The sequence below is a fragment of the Petaurus breviceps genome, unplaced genomic scaffold (assembly GCF_028583685.1).
Source record: "Petaurus breviceps papuanus isolate PSGF00001 unplaced genomic scaffold, PetGlider_PUasm1.0 138, whole genome shotgun sequence".
In the NCBI taxonomy this organism is placed as follows: Eukaryota; Metazoa; Chordata; class Mammalia; order Diprotodontia; family Petauridae; genus Petaurus; species Petaurus breviceps.
This window is the reverse complement of record NW_027185694.1, coordinates 9,560,388-9,583,026: the sequence shown is the minus strand read 5'-3', so window position 1 is coordinate 9,583,026 and position 22,639 is coordinate 9,560,388. Positions and strand designations below refer to the sequence as shown.

Below are 22,639 nucleotides of genomic sequence, written 5' to 3'. Positions count from 1 at the left end.
ATTACTTTTAAGTAAATACAAATTCAATCTGCAGCTTTCAAAGCTGTCTTGCTTGTCTGTGCTTTTCTGTCCTGTTTCCTTCAACAAATCATTTGTTAAACATTCACAGAAGGGCAATGTTGGAACTACTATGATAAATTTGAAATATACTTTTCAAAAACCCATGCGATGGAATCCTAATAAAGCTGCCCCCAGCCCCAGTGTCATAACTTCCTTATATGCCCCACTGAACAGCAGGCCCACTGCCCTTACCTAGCCACTCACCCTCACACACATTCTATATCTTAACTTCTTCATATCTGCCTTACTGCTCACTAAAACAATAGGTGTGTCTGTGAACGATTACTTCTCACAGAAACAGCTGATGTATCCATGTGATGGGATCCCAGCCACTGCCTCTAGTTAGACACTGCCCCCAGGCCCATTCCTCACATTTTCCACAGACACAGCAGGTGTGTCCAAGTCCACTCAACTACAACCACATCCGTCTAATCTCAGACAAGACCACAATACTCAGCCAATCAGCAGCACCACTAGGATGACCAAACAATAGAAGGGACTTATTCTAAGTACTTGAGCAGTAGTAGCAAAAAGCTGTCCCTTAGGTAAACTTGTGACATAGAAGTTCATTATAATATCATTATCATACATATATACACCCTCAATTGGTTTTTCTGAATGCATTGTGGGTAATGTCATACACAGTTCTACTGTGGATGGGACCCCTCCTCTATTACCTAATCCCTTAACAAATCCTTCCTGCCTTTTTAATATGCATAATTTCTGTTATGTAATTACATCTTTACCCTACAAAAATCTATCTTGCTTTCTCTGAAGTTGCTGGTTCCTTTTGGAACTTAACCTACTTCATGAAGGGCGTCAATCTCAATAAACATCTACACTTGGATTAGAGGTGATCTGACTGAATTCTTTAAGACAGTTCCACCATGATACATCATGAAACTGCAACACTTGTACTTGTTGGAGATTCATGGTTTCACATGCAGACCTATTTTTCTGTTCTTTGTAGATTTTGGCAAAATTCATAATAATAAAAGGAAAACTTTTTCAAAAATTGTTTTTGGGGTCCTGGGGCAGTTCCAAATTATGTACATGAGAGAATAAACTTAAGGACTGTACTACTTATCATTCTGAACCCAAAAGTTGCCAAATGAATATTCTGGTGAGAGCAGAGTAAGTCCAGGTACTGCTGGTGAATGGGCTATAAAATTGCTCATTGTATTTGATAATAAGGAAGTCATTGCCAGACATTCCAGACAGCTGGAGCCAGCTCAAACTGGAGAATGTTAAATTTTTAGTGTGAACATTTACACCTGGAAATAAGCAAACCCTATGAATTAAGATTTGGCTAGTTGCTTAGTTGATTGTCTATACTTTAAAAAGTGATGGAGAAAACATTATTAATGCAGATTAAACATAAAATGTGCTGTGTCTGACATTTTTTCCCCTGGAGAACTGGCTCTTGAGTCTTTATCAGTATGCCACTGGTGGTTGTCTAAGTACAATTTCAATAGGTTGGTTAAGGAAAGAAACTCAAGTGGAGACAGGCATCAAGCACAGAAAGCTTTCTCTGGAAGTCTGGTATTAAAGAAAAGGAAATAAATGTCATTAAAGAATTGAAAAAAAAAAAGGGGGATTTTTAGTTGACAGAGATTTTTCCTTTCAGGGGGCCTCAATTCACAAGTTGGACCATCTGTTTCAAGTATGGGGTAGAAGCAAAGAGAAAATGAAACAACTACTGTGGGGAATGAGATAGAAGAATCAATATGTCATCAATCCTTCAACTCCTGTAGTAGCAAGAGGCCGACTGAGACCAGACAACATAGATTTGCAGTAAATGAAATCAACATGATTGTGATAAGCTCCAGTCATAATTAGTAGCCTAAGAGAAGGATGCTTATTTCAGCCTATATAAAATTGGAAGAGGAATATGAGAAAAGATGAGCAAATATACATTATAATCCTTATTTCCCTGCTCCCCTTTGGTTGCCTGTTATTGGTATCAGGGCCCAGAAAGGAGATATCCCTGGAACACCATAGGAAGTCAATAAATATTTTCTGTGTGTAAATGGGAAAATCTTCCTTTCCTGGGTTAGTATATTCAAAATTGCGGCCATAACTTAAGTCTATATTTGCATGACCTAAATCAGCTACAAAGATGTTTTCTCCACTGGAGTATTAAATTCAATTCTCCCCTAGTGTCTCCTGTTCCTCACCACCAGGTGTCTACAAGATAAATGTAGAAAGGCAGAAAATGCAAGCAAGCCATTAGTTCTTTCATTGCCTTCCCACTCAATTTTGTCTGTACCATGTCGTCCTCCAGATGTGACCAGTCTTTCCACTGGGCCTTCTGAAATGCAGACTCCATAATTTACAAACTTCCTCCTATCTTAAACCATTTCCTTCCCTGCTTCTCTCATCTTCTGGCACTCACTAAGACATGACTACCTCATCCTCATGATGCCACATTCCTGGGCCCTCTTTCTAGTACTAATTAGACATTTATTCATGCCCTAGTCTTCTCAGTTGTAGTGGGGGAGTCATAATATTCTTTGTTTTCCATTGCTCTCTCTAGACCAGGGATGGGGGACCTGTGACCTGGGGATTTGTTCTGTGAAGCTTGGATTCAGTCAAAGGGCCATACTTGAGGACCTAGAGGGACACATGTGGCCTCAAGGCCATAGGTTCCCCACCCTTGATCTAGACACTCCCTCTACCACCATCATTCAGCAACCTCTCTTCTTTTGAGGTTCATGGAATCTAAATTTGTCACCCAATTCAGATCATGGTAGCTGTTATCTACTGACACCTAGAATATTCTCTCTCCTTTCTCAATGGGTTCAGTGTCTGTCTCCAATCCTCCTCTCCACCCCAAATCCTGCTATCACTGAATTTATTGTTTAGTAGAGCAAAAAAAGCACATTAATAGAAATTACAATACTAAATTGTATTTTAAATGCATCATAGTTTTTTTTTTTTAAGTATTCTATGTAAGGTTTGGAAGATGAAAGGAAAGGTAATCACCAAGGATAAGGGAAAGCTTCCAGAAGCAGCCTGAGTTGGACTTTAAGGAATGGATAGGAATTCAAAAGGTAAGAACTTATGAATGGAGGGCACGTCAGGCAAAAAGAACAGCACAAGCAAAGACATGAGACAGGAAATAATGGGGCATTTCTAGGGGAAAGCAAGTCTTTCAGTTTGGCTAAAAACATAAAGCACATATAGGAGAAGACTATGAAATGAAGCTAGAATGAGAGACCAAGCCACCAAGAATTTTGAATGAGTTTTTTTTTTTTACTATTGGTAAAATACTGGAGGTTTGGGAAGAGTGACAGGACCAAATACATATTTAAGGAATCAGAGTCTGCAGTGGGGTAAAAGAATGACTGGAAGAGGGATTTGGTGGAAGCAATAAGACCTGTTGCAATAGCCTCAAACAGCACAAGTAATGAGAGCCTATACCAGGATAGTGTGAATACAATGTAGTAGGCAGATGGGGGGAAATATTGCAGAAACAGAACTGATTGGACTGAGTGTGGGAAGTGAAGGAATAATCAAAAACATCAAGGTTTCAAACATGAGACAATGGGAAAATGATGGTACCATTTTCAGAAATTATCATTGGGCAGAGCAGGTCTGGGGAGAATGATCTGGTTTAGATACTGCTGGGGCTAACGGGGTGGCCAAATGAAAGTATCTTCTGTAGACAGTTGAAAATTCAGTTCTGATGCCCTGATGAGAAGTCAGGGCTAGAGAAAAAAACATGGGAGTCATCTCCATATGGGGAGAGTTTAAGCTATGGGAATGAAAGAGATAGTCAAGGAAGAAAGAACCTTCAGAAACATCCACCTTATAACATCCAACAGTTAAATAAAGAAGACAGACTATTTCCTTAAAGACCATTTGGAGAGATAAAAGGTGAAGTGGGGGAGTATGTTGTCTTTGAAGTCAACAGAGAAGATAGTCAAAAGTAATAGATGCTGGAAAGAGTTCAAGAAAGAAACACAAAGATCACTGGATATACTGATCAGGAAGTTTTTTCAAAAGCAATTTTCATGGAAAAATGTTGATAGACAAGTCAGATTTTATTATTAACTAGAAATTGGACATAGGGTGAACTAAATAAGATAAAATTTAATAGTCACAAATGTACCTTGAGTTAAAAAAAAAAACACTTTACAGGATGGAGAGGTATAGCAAGATATCAGTTTGTCTAAAAATCAACATCTGGGTGGGTTAGGGGCACTTTAAAGGAAAGATTAGGAATGTTTAAACCCAAGAAGAGAAGATTTGAGGAAAATATGATAGCTATCTTGTACAAAAAGTATGAGCCTAATAAATGTTAGGCACCTAGCTTACACATGAATATGATTGGATCTGTGATTTTAACAGAAATGGTCTTTCACTTATTGGTTAAAAGCAGAGGCTCTTAATCTTTTCTGTACAAAGTACCCCTTTGGCAGTGTGACAAATGAAAAACCAGAGAAACAGTTTCTTGGCAATTAATAATCAATTTATTAATTAGGCCAGCTAATAATCAATAAATTGATGGTCAGTGGCTTCTCTCCCTAACCAAAGACAAACCCACCAAGAGACCAGAAGCCTTACTATATTTTTGGAAAAGGGAGGTGCCCTTGACAAATGAAAATAAACTTTGACTGGTAGATATTTAAATGAGGAGGTCAGCTAAAAGTCTTTAGCTCCTCCTACTGAGAAGGTGGCTTGATCATGAGACTCAGTTGCCCTCAGCATTCTGGACAGAGCAATCCATCTCCACCCAGACCAGTCTCATAGGTTTTCTCCTTCATTCTCCTTCATTTTCTCCTTCACTACCCTAAACCCCAATGGAAGGGTGCAAGGATGTGTACTTATTCCCTCCAGGCAACAATTTGCCTAGATTAGATTTAGTTTACACTTCAAACAGAAGTCTCCTAGTTGGGTGGGGTCCTGCAGAAGACTGAAGAACATATACCCTAAGGATTAAAGGGGCTGGTCCCTGAATGAGGAAATAAAAAGACTGGACCCCTAATTAATAATGTGTTATTAATATAATAGAAAATAATTTCTCTCAGCAGTTTCGTGATATCTATGGACCCCTTCTCAGAATCATGTTTTTAAATGCATAAAACACCAAGGATTATGAAGATCAATTGTATTGCAACAGTTACCAAATTTTAAACAAATGGAGTTCTGACATTGCTCTAGAGTTGACTATTCTTAAGAACCTGCTTTAGAGTTAGTTGCTTTGAGACACAAAGATTAAATAATTTGCCTAGGATCACATAGCTAATACAAGAGTTGATATTAGAGTCCACATATAGATTTTACTCCAAGCTCAGCACACAAAAAAATATGTCACTAAAAAAAGTGGCATTAAAATATAGCAGTACATAAATATATTAAAATTAAATTAAACATAGCCTTGTTTGGTCATTCACAAGAAGAATGGAAATGCACAGTATAGGGGCTTAAGCGGTTAGCAACAATCATTAGCAGTAGATGGGCACAGGACAAACTCTAAAGTTACTCTCCAGTGCTCCCTATTTCCCCCTCGTAAGACATACCATTCAAGGCTCTGGTATAAAGCTCGAACACACACAAATTTTAAACTGCTTGCCAGGCATCTTACACCAGAGGTTTTTCTGACAGCGAAGTTCTAGAACTTTAGATATAACATGGCAACCACCCCAGAAGGTCTCTGAAATAACAACAGCTAGGACCAAACTTGACAGAGAGCTGTAAAAGTGGCAATAAGGCAGAAGATAAAGTGTGGGACGGAAATCACAATGAGGAGGTGGGAACTGACCATTCTTAGAGCATAGAGGAGTGAGCGCTGGCACTGTACCCCGCCCCTCAACTAACATTCTTCACACAAAGAGCACCTCCACGGTCCAGTCCAGTAGGCTCTTAGCTAGGGAGGTGAGAAAGAGAAGGGAGATGTATTGCTTTAGGAGGAAAGCAAAAGGGAAAGAGGAAAAACAGCGGGTTAATAAGGTGGTTCAACATTGCACAATGACCAACTTTGATAGACTTAGCTCTTTTCGCCAATACAATGATCTAAGATAGTGCCAAGAGACTCATGAAGGAAAACGCTATCCACATCTAGAGAAATATGGACACTGAGGGCAGATCAAAGCATACTATGTTCACTTTTTTTGTTTTTCTTTCTTGTGGTTTTTCCCTTTTGTTCTGATTCTTCTTTCACAACATGACTAACATAGAAATCTGTCTGATATGATTGTACGTGTATAGCCTACATCAGACTGCTTGCCGTCTTGGGGAGGGGAGAGAAAATGGAAGGAGGGAGAAAAAAAATGGAACTGAAAATTTTATAAAAGTGTATGTTGAAAATTATCTTTACATGTAGTTGTAAAAAAAAAAAAAAGGTAAAATATTATTAAGTGGGGATGGGGACAATGTGGTTCAAGTCCTTGACGTAAGTTTGTGGAAGGGTGGGCTGTCACCCTTCAAGATAAACGGGAAGGCCAAAAAAAAGCATCGTGGAGGGAACTTAAACACTCCAGGATTGCAAACCGTCTGACCAAAGTTTACTGAAAGAATGAAAATGCCGCTAAGAGATCAGGGAGTAATAAGATTACTAGAAATTAGTCCCACTGTGTGGCGCTGGCAATTTCCCCGCTCATCCCCTGAAAAGCAGTGATCAGATACGCGGGCTGTGTGTGCGGGGCTCCAGGGGCGAACTCGCGCTCTGTGGTGCACTCACCCAGAAGCAGCAGCTTCAGCTCTCTGCGAGCATCTTTCTTATCCCTGCGCAGCTGCCGCTCAATTTCGGCACTGATGCGTTGTGACTCCTTCTCTTCTGCGGACAAGCAGCAGCAGCCGGCCATGGTTTCGCACCCGGGGCTTCGGGAGCAGACTTACGACTTACTACTGATTCTCTCCCTGAAAGTGGTTTCTCCCCTTCAGCCTTCCCAACACCAATCTGATCGAGGGATTAATAGACAAGGAAGGGTTTAAAGTCAAGGGTTTATAGTTGGAGAGTCGGTCTCTTTTTCCTCTAAAACGCGTCCCAAGAGCTAACGCTCAAAGGGATTTCTTTCTAGTTGGCAGTTCTTTCCAGGGGGCGAGAAGGAGAGCTCCTCAACGGTAGAAGCAAGGCAGATGCAGGATAACCTGAACTTCGGCGGTGCCAATGTATGCAGAGTGCGCTATCTGCTCACGTTCCGAGTTCAGATAACCTTATTCGATTTTTGGTATTGTTTGTGTTTTTCCGAGATCAGAGAAGGCTTGGGTTGGCTTCCTCCAAATTCTAGAGAGGCTTGTTGTATGAGCTGGAGTAGGTGGACCTAGAGAGGAGCCGCGCTTGGGAGTTGAGGGAGCGACTCGGACAAAGTTAGGGTGGAGCTGCCCAGGGGGCCCGAAAGCAGTGGTCAGAGGCAGCCGTGGAGGAGAAGGAAGCAGTCGCTGCTGGAGACCCGGGGAAGAAGACTGGCCAGGGAAATTCAAGTCCCCAAAGCAGAAAGGCCGCCGCTCTTCCAGCAGGCAAGGTCTGAGGGAAAGATTTCTGGTTCCTGCTGCTCGCGGCTGAGGAGAAGGCGGAGCGTCCAGGAACACTCCACTGCAGCTTCTGCCCTTGAACTGGGCACCCCCGACAAATGGCGTCTGTCGACTATGAAGTGGGTCCCAGTGGGACTAACTGGGGTGGGGTGGGGTGGGGTGAGGGTGGGGACGTGCTAGCGTCTGGATCTAAACCGTTGGCACCTGCGCTCCTTTTCTGGCTCTTTACTGTTGGAGAAGCTTCAGGGCCGTGGTGGCAAAACCCTGAGTGCCCGCGCTCCCTTCCTCAGCAAATCCGGCTACTGACAGGTGAGGGAGTTTCCACAATTCCCCAACACCTGATGAGAACGCTGCGGAAGGTGAATGCTCGAGGAACAGAGCCAAAGTTCCTGCCCTCACTTAATATTGAGGTTCCTTAGACATCTTCCGTTCCTCAGCCAATTTTTACTAGATGTACTGCTCTCGAGCTCCCAAAACGCTTATGTAGATAATCGAAGAGTGTTAAAACCCCCTCGGTTAGAGAGTCGTCTCTGCAGGATTTGATTCAAGTAGTTAAGTGAAGGCTAGTGTAAATATCATCTCAGGATCCTTCCCACACCCACCGGATTTGAGAGTGGGCGTTCGGGGGAAAGAGGAAATGGAAACTGATGGATAGTTTGCATATTTTAGCAAAGGAAAAAAAAAAACCCTTCTAGAAGTCACAGCATCTGAGCAACACCTGACAATTCCTTAATTCAAAGCAGTTGTTTGACACAGACACCTTTAAGAGTCTGTCTACGAGTTATTTTATATGAAAACTAGATATAAAGTTTTGTTTTCCCGTACTTCTATGGATACTTATGGCTATGTATGTTTGCGTGTACATCTATATGTATATGGGTGTAATTGTATACTGTACATCCAAGTATAATTTATGGGTATAGGTGAATACGTGTGTCTTCCTTTTAAGTTTTGAAATTGAATTGAAGTTGAATTGAATTCAATAAGAATTCAAATTGAACATAAATCCTTTTATGTTCAATTAAGAAAAACAATAGTAGCTAGATAGCCGGCCTGGGAGGTCGGTATACCTTTGTTCAAGTATTGCCTCGAACACATTTGTAGTTAGCAACCAAGGTTTGACTCACTTAAACTTTCCGTGCCTCCAGGTAACTGTCTAAAGGACTAAGTTATAGATATGTTACTTAATCTTCAAAGGAGGTGAGATTTCCACACTTGGAATCACTAAAACTGATAAGAAAAAAAAAAAACAAACCACTGGCCAAGAGCAAACAAAAAAGTCCAGTCTAAAAGGCAGAATGGTTTTTTTTTTTTTTGCATTGTTTTCGCCTTACACCTGACTGAGGCATCAACAACAGGTATATCCAGAGGTAACAGAGACGAGTAGAAAACAAAATGTGAGAATATTGATATCTTCAATAACTAAATTTTCTATTACTTAAAGTCTTTGAGTCAACATTTACAGTGTAAACATTTTATAGCGGTAGACAATTAGCTGGTGGTGCCTAATTAAGAACAGGCAAATGTAAGTTTGGAAGGACAATCATATCTTTTAATCATTGATAATTGGGCAGCATATTCAGTGAAATTGCGTGTCTTTTTTATAGAGCATAAAGAACTTGGCAAGGTGGAGCTATTTTGCTGCAGGGTTGTACTATTTATTTTACAGCCCAAAGAATGTAAACTAGTCATGCATTAGAATTTTATTATGTGCGTGCATTTTTAAACGTTTGTGGCTTTTTTTCTTCCCCCCCCCCCCCTTTTATCATAGTAGAAATTAGGCTGCTGCTAACAGTGACCCCTACAGGAAAGTTGCCTGACTGAAACCTTAATCAAGTCTAGACCTTGCTGGCATGTGCTAACTACACATTTTCGCTTTTTACAATTTCATTTTACATTTGTGCTATGGACTTTTAGAACTGTCAGATAGTTGCTTTATATTCGATAGGATTAAAAAAAAAACTTGACTAATAAAAACTCCCAAGAAAAAACTTGATGTTGTCTGCTCAGAAAACATTTAAGAGTTTTCAGCCATCTATACTATCTGTTGCCAAAAATGTGGAACAAACAAACAAAAAAAAAATCCAAGAGAGGTGGTAGGATTTCAGTTAACTTTAACAAGCATTTATTATTTCAAAGCCTGCGGATGAATTTGTGGAAGGTCATTGGCCTGGGGAATAAGGAGACCTGGGTTGTAGCGCCTTTCTCTAGAACTAAACTAGTAAGCTATATAACAGTCCAGTCAATAAATAATACCTACTATGTGCCAGGCACTGTGCTAAGCTCTGGTGATACAAATATTTTGAAAAAGAAAAGTTCTCCCTCCCCCAGCTTATAATGTAATGGGAGGAAACCACAAAAGGAAATTGAAAAGGGGGTGGGTTGGAGTGCCTGGGGAAGGTACCCCATCTAGATCATGGTGGAGAAGTCAGCGTGGTCCCCAAAGAAGCACAGCTAAGTGAGAAATGAGATGTTCCAACCTGTGCTCTTTCCTTACATGGAGGTTTTGGAGTTGATGGATCCATCTAACAATCAGAGAGAACCTCAGGTCAAGTCATTTAGTTTCTTCACCTTTAACAGCAAATTGTATTTAATGAAAGGTTCTTAACTTGGGATGGGAGATCATCTTTAAAATGTTTTGATAACTTACTTCAATGTAATGGGTTTCTTTTGTAATCCTGATTGTTTTAATTTTACAGATATAAAATCATTGTTCTGAGAAGAGATCCATAGTCTTCAGCAAGATGCCCAAGAAGTCCATTCAAAAAAGATTAAGAATCCCTGGATTATATGATAGATTTTAGAGCTGGAAGGAATTTTAGAGATCATCTTTTCCAATATTACATCTTACAGATGTGGAAACTGAGGTCCAGAGAGGAAATGCATTGATTTTCCAAAGTTTTCATTATACCTCCTCCTACAGACCTTTAGGTTCTCAACTATATACCATGTTACAATTCTAGAAAATACGTGCAGTTTTTTTTAAATTTACAGGTTTAATTCTCTCTCTTTTTTTTAGTTTTCAACATTCATTTTTAAAATAAGATTTTGAGTTCCAAGTTTTTCTCTGTCCTCCCTCCTCCCCAAGAAAGTAAGCAATATATTATAGGTTATACATGTGCCATCATGTTAAACATATTTCCACATTAGCCATGTTGTGAAAGAAGAAAAAGAACAAAAGGGAAAAACACACACAAAAGTGAAAATAGTATCCTTCTATCTGCATTCAGACTCCATAGTTCTTTCTCTGGATGTGGATAGTATTTTCCATCATTAGTCTTTTGGAATTGCCTTGGATCATTGTATTGCTGAAAGGAGCTAAATCTATCATGGTTGATCATCAAACAACATTGCTGTTACTGTGTACAATGTTCTGATTCTGTTCACTCAGCATCAGTTCATAATAAGTCTTTCTAGGTTTTTTTCTGAAATCTGCTTGCTCTTCATTTCTTATAGCACAAAAGTATTTCATTACATTCGTATACCACAACTTGTTCATCCATTGCCCAATTGATGAGTATCCCCTCAGTTTCCAATTCTTTGTCACAACAAAAAGAACTTGTAAATATTTTTGTACATGTAGGTCCTTTCCCCTTTTCTTTGGGTTACAGACCTAGTAGTGGTATTGCTGGATCAAAGCGTATGCACAGTTTAGTTGTTCTTTGGATGTAGCTCCAAATTGCTCTCCAGAATGATTGGATCAGTTCTAAGTGCGAAATTCTTTTAAAATTTTGAGCACACTGAAAGAAACTGAACAAAATACAACCATATGTTAAGTACCTACTATCTGTAAAGATACAGAAAAAGTCCCAAGGAAGAGGCATATAGATATAGTTGGGGAATAAAATTAACACAAGTGAAATTTTTATAAGAAGATATTAAAAGGAATTGAACCTCATCAATTAAGGAGAGACTAAAGTGTGGTACATGAATGTAATGAAATATCATTACCATAATATAACAATGGATATGAAGAATACAACAACATATGGCAGAAAATATATGAACTGAAAAAAGTAAGCATAATCAGGAAAACTATTGCAATTATTACAGTAATGTAAATGGAAAGAAAAATGAAATTGGATGCTGAATAATTATTATGACTAAGTTTGGCATAGAAGAAGAGTTGAAGAAAATGCACCTCGCTTGCTCCCTTCTTTGCAAAGGTGGGATACTTTTGGTGTGGAACACGGAATACATTGGCAAATGCAATGGGTTGCTACAAGGGCTGCTTCACTAGGAAGAAGGGAAAGGGGGATCTATTTGGTAATAAAAGTGATATGAAAGCAAAAATACATTTTGCAAAAAGTAATTTAAAAATTAAGTTGATATGTTTTGAAAACATAGCATACTTAATTTCTAAGTCTGGTGCCTCACTTCCCTAACCTCTAGTGATTCCCATTTACTTATAGAAACAAATATTGCTTGTCATTTAAAGCCTTACACAATTTGGCTCTAACCTACCTTTCCAGCATTATTATACCTTAGTCTACTCTTCAGCCAAACTTACCTTGCTATTTTTTGCATAATGATATTCCATTTCTTATGTATGTACCTCTGAACAGACTATCCATGATGCCTAAAAAGTACTTCCTTCTTTCTTCTCTCTTAGACTCCCCACGTTTCTTTCAAAAAGCAGTTAAAATGTACTACTTAAGACCTTTTCTGATTGCTTTGTTACTATGTATTGCAACAACTTATATATGTGTATGTTGTGTCCCCTAGTATAATGTAAACTGCTTGAAGGCAAAGGCTATTTCATTTTTGTCTTTTTATTAGCTCCTGACACAGTCCTTGACACATATAAATGCTTATTGCTTGCTTCCTTGACTCATTGATGAAAACCAAGATAGAGGACATCTGAAGTCCTATATTCTCAATTTGGACTGGAAGTGACCAAAAAACATATTTAGGTCTGAGAGTTTGGGGTAGAAAAAGGAGGATGAGGATGGTCTGGAGCACCCATGGGAGGATTAGTCACAGATCTAACCCAGTCCAGTTAATATTATGTAAGGTAGATTTGTCCTGTTCCTTAGATATGTTACAAGGAAAGTGTGGAATGGAAAGGTTAGGGAGCATCAAAGCAGAGTAAATATACTATATGACAGCATAGTGCAGTGAATAGCTCATTGGGTTTGGAGTCAGGAAGATCTGAGTTCAAATCCCACCTCAAATACTTAGCTACATGACCTTGGGCAAGTTACCTAGTCTGTGCTTCCCCAATAATAGCACCCAACTCCCAGCATTGTTGTGAGGGTCAAATAGTTATAGAGTACCTGGTTTATTGCAGGTGTTATATATAAATGCTAGCTATTATCTATTATTATATATCTGGAAAAACCATGACCTCTATTAGACTATCCTACTACAGGTATTTCAGTCGAGTCTCATCAGGTCATTCCAAAAGCCCTCTTTTAGATAATGGAATAATCTTTAATGAAACATACAAGAAATAGGAAAGTCACAGCTGAGGATCTCACCTCCTACTTTATTAAGAAAATTGAGACCATTCAACATGAACTGCCTCTTCTCCCATTCTCTTTATCATATGATCTTCATCTTCATCCTTTGACATCATCCCCTGTTCTTTTTCACCAGGCTTACAATGAAGTGGCCCTTCTCCTTATCAAATTGACCAATTGTCTACATGTATCCTTGCTCTCATCCTGTTCTGTCTTCTTAATCATATTCTGTGTGTGTCTGTGTCTGTGTGTCTCTCTCCCTTTCTGTCTCTCTCCCTCTCTCTGTCTGTGTCTCTGTCTCTCCCCCCTCTCCTCTCTCTACCTCCTCTCTTTCCCTCTCTCTGTCTGTCTCTTTCTGTCTCTCTGTCTGTTTCTTTTCACCCCCCCCACCTCTCCTCAAAAGTGCCCAAGTCTTTCTCTTCCAAGTTATGTATGGTCCTATATGTATTCTCCCTATCTCTACTAAACTCCTAGAGAGGGGTGACTAGGTGGCGCAGAGCACCGGCCCTGGAATCAGGAGGACCTGAGTTCAAATCCAGCCTCAGACACTTAACACAAAAACTAGCCATGTGACCTTGGGCAAGTCACTTAACCCCAACTGCCCTCCAAAAAGAAAAAACAAAACTCCTAGAAAAAGCTGTCTCCACATGCAACCTTTGCCATCTGGCGGCTGCTGTCTTCACTCGTTCAAAACTGCTCTTTCCCAGTCAGTAGTCTGCATAACTGATTGCCAGGTCCGATAGTATTTTCTCAGTCTTCATCCTTCTCGACTTATTAGCTGCATCTGCAACTTGACCACTGTCCTGTGTGCTCTTGGGCAAGGCATTTAATCTCTCAATGACTGTAGGCAACTCTCTTAGGCTACATAATGCAGAGAAGGTACTAGCCTGCATTGGGGGTGGGGGAACAAGCATTTATTAAGTGCCTACTATGTGCCAGCCATTATGCTAAGCGCTTTCCAGATATTATTTCATATTCTTTCCTCACATTATATCAATTCCTTATACCAATGAAAGCACAGGTCCAGTCCCTTTCCATTCTGTGATAAAGCACATTAGGAGTTGGAACAATCAACTCTCAAATTGGAACAAGAAATCTGTTTTTATGATGGGAACTAAGTAAAATTTTTTCCATTTACTGGCCAGTTATATCCTAAAAGTTCATGTTTATGTCAGTTTGGAAACTCTAAATGTATTTTCCCATAAAACAATGCATAAATAAATGATGGTCAGGTCTCTAGGTCAACCCATAAATGACTATTTAACCCCCTAATGTATTTGAAACCTAGGTCCTATGAGCAGGGGCTCATGTAATGTGAGAAGAATTAGGGTATCCTCTACATTTTATGAAAATACAAAAGATGTCCTAGATTAGGGGTTTCTTAACCTTTGGTCTTCTGGTAAAATCTATAGATCCCTACTCAGAATAATATTTTTAAATGCATAAAATAAAATACATAGAATTACCCAGCCAATTATATAAACATACAGTTAGCAAAAGTTTTTTTTTTAAAATGTAGGCTACATTCCTGATATCCCAGATACATTCCTGACCTAAATCACAACTTTAAATGGACTTTCTGTCTTTGGTTTCCTCCTACCTCACTTTCCATATCCTTTTCCCCAGTTTTGTATTTTCTAAGGACCCAAGACTCTCATATTACCCTAAAATGGCACCACTAGAGTACTCTACTCAGAATCATTGAATGTTAATGCTGGGACTTCATGAAATCTATCTTCCTCATTTCACAGAAAAGAAACAGACCTAGAAAGAAGACATGATTTCCCTAAGGTCACATAGTAAATTCATGCCAGACCCAGGACTAAAATCCATCTTCCTGTAGGTGGGAGAATATGAGCTAAGCCCCCTTAAAAAACCAGAATTAATAAATCAGTTCATGTAATGCTGCCTCATCTGTATAATATTGTGACAAAGTAACATGTGGATAGGTTGGCTTTGTGTACAACAGTCTTAATATTATAGAAGCACTAGGTCTTTGGTTTGAAAGAGATCTCAGTAACCATATAACCTGATCTAAACCTTCCTCCCTTATTAGTATGTTGCTTTTTCCAATTACATGCAAAGATAGTTTTCAACATTCACTTTCACAATATTTTGAGTTCTAAATGTTTTTATCTCTCCCTCCTCTTCCCTCCTCCCCAAGACAGTAAGCAATCTGATATAGGCTATACATATACAATCATATTAAACATATTTCTACATTAGTCATGTTGTGAAAGAAGAATCAGAACAAAAGGGAAAACCATAAGAAAAGGGAAAAAAGGATGTATTCAGACTTCATAGTTCTTTCTCTGGATATGGAAAACATTTTCCATCATGAGTCCCTTGGGATTGTCTTAGCTTTGCATTGCTTAGCTTAGAAATTGCATTGCTGAGAAGAGCTAAATCTATCAACATTGGTCATCGAACAAGGTTGCTGTTACTGTGGACAATGTTCTCCAGGTTCTGCTCACTTCACTCAGCATCAGTTAATGTAAGTCTTTCCAGGTTTTTCTGAAATCTGCCTGCTCATTATTTCTTACAGAACAAGAGTATTCCATTATTATATTCATATGCTACAACTTGTTCAGCCATTCCCCAAATTGATGGGCATCCCCTCAGCTTCCAATTCTTTGCCACCATAAAAAGATCTGCTATAAATATTTTTCTACATATGGGTCCTTTTCCCTCTTTTATGATCTCTTTGGAATATAGGCTTCATAGTGTAATAGCTGGATCAAAGGTATGTACAATTGCATAGCCCTTTAAGCATAGTTCCAAAATACTCTACAGGATAGTTAGATCATTTCACAACTCCACCAATAATGCATTAGTATTCTAATTTTCCATCTCCAACATTTATCATTTTCCTGTTTTCTCATATTAGTCCATCTGATAGATGTGAGGTGGTACCTCAAAGCTGTTTTAATTTGCATTTCTCTAATCAATAGTGACTTAGAGCATTTCTTTATATGACTACAGCTTAAATTTCTTCATTTAAAATTGTTCATATCCTTTGACCATTTATCAATTGTGAAATTACTTGTATTGTTATAAATTTGACTCATTTTTTCAAAATGAGGCCTTTATAAGAGACCAGGGCTGTAAAAATTGTTTCCCAGCTTTCCGTTTCTCTTCTAATCTTGGTTGCATTTGCTTTGTTTGTGCAAACCCTTTTCAATTTAATGTAATCAAAATTATACATTTTGGATTTTATAATGTTCTCTGTCTCTTGTTTGGTCATTTTTCATAGATCTGACAGGCAAACTACTCCTTGCTCTCCTAATTTGCTAATGGTACCACCCTTTATGTCTAAATCATGTACCCATTTTGACATCACCTTGGTATATGGTATAAGATATTGGTCTATGCCTTGTTCCTGCCATACTATTTTCCAGTTTTCCCAACAGTTTTTGTCAAATAGTGAGTTCTTATCCCAGAAACTGGAGTCTTTGGATTTATCAAACAGTAGATTACTATGGTCATTGACTACTGTGTCTTGTGTACCTAACGTATTCCACTGATCTACCTGGTCCATACCTTTTAAGCAGACATTTATTAAGCACTTACTATGTGTCAGGCACTATGCTAAATGTTTTACAAATGTCTAATTTTATCCTCACAATAATCCTGAGAAGTAAGGGCTATTATTGTCCCCATCTAATATATGAGGAATCTGAGAGTGAGAGATTGAGTAACTTCCCCACAGTCACACAGCTAGTATCTAAGGTTAGATTTGAATCTATTTTCCCAACTCCCAGCCCAGCATTCAATATACTGCACCACTTATCTACCTTGAGGTACCAGAAAAAGAATGCCTTCTGCATCATACCAGAAGAATAATTATTCAATCTTTCCTCAAAGTGAGGAGGTGTAACATCAAGCACCCTAGCATACCCAGGGTGGCCTGCTAGCACAGGTTCTTTTATCTGCTTTACTGAAGGAAACCCACCTTAAAGGGGTCAACGATCTTCTTTTAATTCCATTCACTAGTTCAGGGGAAAGGTCAGAGGAAATACAGATAAAATACAAGCAGAGAAAATACAGGCACAGAAATTAGCACAAAGACCAACAGATAGGGCTCCACCTGTCTGAACATAGCAATATTGCCATATACTTTACATATATCACTGGATTGAGGGAACACAGACATCTCAGCAGTCGGGGGGCTCTGAACAAATGGCTACTCAGAGTCTCAACCAGGAAATCAAAAGATCCTTCTCATGAGCAAACCCCCAAAGCAAAATACCAACTCAGATCATGTGTATACTTCTCAGAGCCAGAAGGCATCACAGCCCTCGTAACTCAGTGCCTAATCAACTTAGTGCCAAAAAATTAACTTAGTGTGGAAGCCTTCCTGCAAGCAAACCTTCCCCTAAGCAAGCTCCATATTAGGCAAGTGCCTCCCCCAATGGGCTCGATATGAAGCCTATTAATGAGCAGAGAAGGTCTTATCATCTTATTAACATCGCAGGAGGTAAACACCACCTCTCAAGATGGCCTTTCTACTTTGAGATTACTCTAATTACTGATATCCAGACATCAAACCTTAATTTTCCTCCTTATAAAACTGACCCTTTGGCTCCTCATTCTGACCTCTGGGTCCAGCTAGAATAAATCTAAACCTTCTTCCATAAGAAAGCCTTTCAGATGTTTAAAAATAGTCACAATGTTCCCTGCCCCCTACCCTATTCGCTTCTCTGTTGCTAGCCTTCTTCAATTCCTTCAATCAACCCTCATGTCTCATAACTTCAAATGAACTTCACCATCTTGATTTTTTTCTCTGGCTTCTCACCAGTTTATCAATGTCCTTCCTGAGATGAGGTGCCTAGAATTGACCACAATGTCCTTTTTTCCTGAATATTATCTCTCCTAAGGTAGACTAAGTTGTCTTAACTGCCATACTATAGTGATGACACATTGTGTTTAGCCATACTTTGTATGTGAAACGGAATGTGTTAAAGGCAAGAGTGATGTAAGGATCAGCTGATTTTGTTATTTAGCTATTGTCCAATAAAGATATCTGAAGATCTCTAGGGTACTGATACAAAATACAAGATTTTTTTTAAAGTGCTATATGGATTAATGGGATATCTCTAAACCTGAAACACATGTTAATGCAGTAGCACTAGGAGGGGCAAGAAATCTATTCTGGCCTCTATGGAATTTGTTGGAAGTATTCGGGCCTGACTGACTACACAGGGTAGTCTGACAGATAAACAGCTCTTTGTTAGCCTGGGATTCCACAGAAGAGCCTAATTCTGAATCTAATTTCATTGAGTGGAAGGATTATGAGTTCTCATGCTTTAAATGGTGACCACAGCGAAGTCAATAGGCTGGAAGAAAGGGTTAAGGGGACCCTGAAGGACATGATAACACTTAAATCAGCCTTGACCCAGTGACTGCTATGATAAATTCATTATTTTGTTGTGGATGAAAAGCAATGAGTTTGGGAGTCAGGAGATGTGAATTTTAGTCCTTGACTAGCTATATGATTTTTAGAAAGTCATTTAAAGCTCCCTTAGCTTCAATATTCTGACATATAAAGTTAAAATGAGAGATTAGATGACTACCAATATTCCTTTCATTTTAATTTGTATCATATAAGCCAGATCTAGGCATTTCATATGACTTATCCTTCATTTCCAAACCATTTTACCATAACCCTAGCCACTTTCCTCACTTCTCCTCATCTCCCTCCCACTGCAATTTTGGGATTCTGTCCTTGGAAACACCCTGATAGGTGAGTTCTTGTCACCTTGCACAGAATCAGGCCACTGTGTAACTTTCTATGCATTTCCAAACCACACTCATTCATCCTCCCTTCCCCTCCTTTTCTAGCTACCCTTTATATGTTATATTTCTCTTTTAGAATGTAAGCTTATTGAAGAAAGGGACTTATTTTATTATATTCTCATCTCCAGCTCAACAAGTTGTTGTTGTTCAGTTATGTCCAACTCTTCGTGTCCCCATTTGGGATTTTCTTGACAAAGATCCTGGAGTGTTTTACCATTTCCTTCTCTAGTTCATTTTACAGATGAGGAAACTGAGACAGACTAGGTTAAGTGACTTGCCTAGGGTCACACAGCTAGTAAGTGTCTAAGGTCAGATTTGAACCCAGGAAGTGAGTCTTCCTAACACCAGACCTGGCACTCTATCCTCGCTACCCATGACAAATAGTAAATGCTTAATAGATACTTTAGCATCAGCATCATGAAATTAGTTTTATTGATGACTTTTGTCTTTATCTGTCAGTCATTTCCAGATAACCACACCCCTATTACCACCAATGTTCCTTCCCTTGTAGCTATATATGCATAAATATGTCTCTCTCTTGATTTCTGCTCAGAGAAATTTTTGTTTTGTTAAAAACAAAAAGCAGTTAAGGAAAACCTACCCTTACGGTGGCCATATCGAACAGTGACATTTCACCCCTCTACCAAAAATCCATTTCATCATCTGTTGTCTAAATGAAACCACAATTGATCATTACATTACAGAAGTTGTCTTCCCTTTCCATTTGAATTTTCATTATGGTAGTCATTGCACATCATTGTTCTCTTGGTTCTGCTTGCATCAGTTCATACATGTTTCAAGGTACCTCTCAACTATGATATTCTATGATTATAGAGGATGGCTTAAAAGTTACTTTTAGGCCACCCTGTGTAGATTAAAGGATGAGATTAACCCTAAGCAAAATTGAAATGTAAACAAAATTTGTCCTTTTATACCCTCTCATTTCCTCTCTCTCTTTTTATATATATACCCATAAAACATGTGATAAGATTTAAATCATATATACACACATATGTGCACATATACAATATATGTATCTACATGTGCATATATATGTCTCTCTCTTGATTTCTCCTCAGATATTCTCCTAACACTAAGTTTCCCTTGCTCCATATCCTCTACTTTTCTCTTCTTTTTCCCTATTAAATTTCTTCTCAGTAGTTGTTCTAAATATTAATGACTGATGATTATTATTACTCCAACATAATGGTGTGATCAGTCCGAGAAATATTTGTATTTTAATAGGGAAAAAAGTAGCTTAAGGCAAAGGAATGATATTAGCAACAGGGTGAAAGGGTAGTTTAGGAGTAAATCTTTTTGGACAGGAGGTTTTTTCAGCACCATTCAAAGCACACCAGGTTACATTGTCTCTAGGTAAGGTTAGTCATATCATATTTTTGTCATGAAAGTCAGGTGCTTTAATGTTAAGTATATTTTCCTCAAAATCCCCTGTTATAAATCTTTCCATTCTTGTCTAAATTCTTCTAGCCCTTAGATTTTTCAACCTTGGAGGGAGGCAAGTTTCATTTCATTCAAGTGAAAATTTCATTCATTCATTCATTCATTCATTCATTCATTCATTCATTCATTCATTCTTGACTCCTCACTCTCCCCCATCTCAAATATCCAGTCATCTGCCAAATCTTGTCAATTCTATCTCCAACATCTGTCTCAGAACTATATTTCTATTTGTTCATTCACAGAGCTGTCACCCTAGTTCACCTAGTTCAGGACTTATACCCTACATCTGGACAGTTGTAATAACCCCTTAATTGACCTCCCTGCTTCAAGTCTCTCTTTTTCTCTTACATACTCCACAAAAGTGTTATTTTCTAAAGCACAGATATGACCAGTCACATGCCTACTCAATGAACCTTAGTGAATCTCTATTACTTCAAGGATCAAATCCAGACTCCTCTGTTTGGAGTTTAAAATCCTTCACAACCTGGTTCCAACCTACCTTTTCAGCTGCACTTTGTATTACTCCCCTTCATATACTCTTAAGTCCAGTCATTCTGGGTTTCTTTGTATTTCCTACATATAACATTCCATCTTGCATCTCTGTGCATTTGGGCAGGCTGCTCCCCCACCCTCTCTCCTCCCCTTTACATCTTAGAAACTCTCACCCTTGACCCCTTGCTTTTATCCTTAACTCTTTACTTACCACACTGAAAACTTAGCTTCTTTCAAAACTCAGTTCAAGTACATGTCTGATGAGACCATTCATTATACCCAATACAGAAATTTCCTTTTATTTATTTTGTATACATTTTATACACTTTTGTGTATGCATGTCATTCAGTCAATAAGAATTTAAGTTGTAATTAAGTTAATTATATGTAATTAATTAGCAACATGTAATAATTAATGACATGTATGTCATTAATTACACATGACTAGTGTACACAATTATTATGTAAATATATGTAAGTTATATAATAGATTACGTAGCATATATAATTAATTATTTAAAATATATGTAAGTTAAATATATAATTCATTAAGTTGATTGAATAAACTATTATTTATTTACTATGTGCATGCCAGGTACTGTGCTAAGCTCTGAGGGTACAAAGAAAAAAAGAGTTCCTGCCCTCTAGAAGTTCACAATCTAATGGGGTAGACAACAAGCAAACAAATATGTACAAACACGGTATATACCGGATGCAAAGGAAGTAACAGAGGGGAGGTACTAGGATTAATAGATATTGGGAAAAACTTCCTATAAAAGGTAACATTTTAGCTAGCACGCGAAGAAAGCTCAGGAAATCAGGAGGTAGAGATGAAGAAGGAGAGTGTTCTAGGCATAGGGGACAGCCAGAGAAAATACCCAGAACCAAGAGGAGTGTCTTGTTCATGGAACAGCCAGACGGCCAGTGTCACCAGATCAAAGAGCTGGGGGTGGGGAGGGAGGAGTATAAAGTATAAGAAGACTGGAAAGGTGGGGTGGGATGGGGAGAGAAGTAAGTATGAAGGACTTGGAATGCCAAACAGGTCTTGTAGGCAATAGGGAGCCATTGGTATTTATTGAGTATAGAGGTAACGGGGAGAGAACTATGCTTCAGAAAAAATGGTGGCTAAATGGAGGATGGATTTCAGTAGTAAAGGCAGGATTTACTCTCAGGTCCTGTGATTCCAAGTTTATAGTCTTTCCACTATATCATAGTGCCTCCAGGATGACTCACTCATGGGAATGATGGCAAGAGGGATCCTCAAAGATATGTATGACAAAAAATAGAAAGTAAGACAAAAAATAGAGCATGCATGAAGATAACAGACCATCTAAATATGCATTTAGCCCTAAATATGAAAACAGTAAGACTTCAAGTACACTGGATGGATGGATAACTACAGAGGACTGATAGAAAGAACTGGTCAAGAATCACATATGACAAGAAGACCTGGTTTAGTTGCACTTTGCACTGATGGACCAGAAAACTATAGAGGTCATTTTGCTCAACCCCTTCATTTTACTGTGTTTAGCACAGTAGGATGTACTTAATAAGTGCTAATTAACTGACTAACTGATGAGGACAGAGAGCACCAGAGTTTAAATGACTCCCCTAAGACCACATAGGCAGGAAGTATTAAAGGTCCTCTGACTCCCAAGCCAGCATTCTCTCCATTAAACTGAACTGCATTCTAATTCAAGAAACATCCATATGAATAATATACGTTGAAGCACTGAGAAATATCTCATGTATATACAGTTCCATGAAGAGGTTTAAACAACAACAAAGAATACTCACTCATATTTCAATATTTTCATTGATCTGGGATCTTATTAGTATGAGTACTTCTTCCATGTTTTCCTATCCTGTGGGATTCTTGTCTAATGTCTT

The 22,639-nt window shown here is 38.6% G+C and overlaps 1 protein-coding gene across 1 annotated transcript in view; it reads right to left on the bottom strand.

Annotated features, from left to right (window-relative positions):
- Positions 1–8,706, bottom strand: part of LOC138175180 (guanine nucleotide-binding protein subunit alpha-14) — a 271,864-nt gene extending 263,158 nt beyond the window's left edge. The window contains exon 1 of the mRNA XM_069105596.1: positions 6,746–8,706. Within this exon, the coding sequence (XP_068961697.1) occupies positions 6,746–6,869 (124 nt within the window). The 5' untranslated portion in view covers positions 6,870–8,706. The remainder of the gene's footprint in view (positions 1–6,745) is intronic.
- Between the last annotated feature and the right edge of the window lie 13,933 nt (positions 8,707–22,639).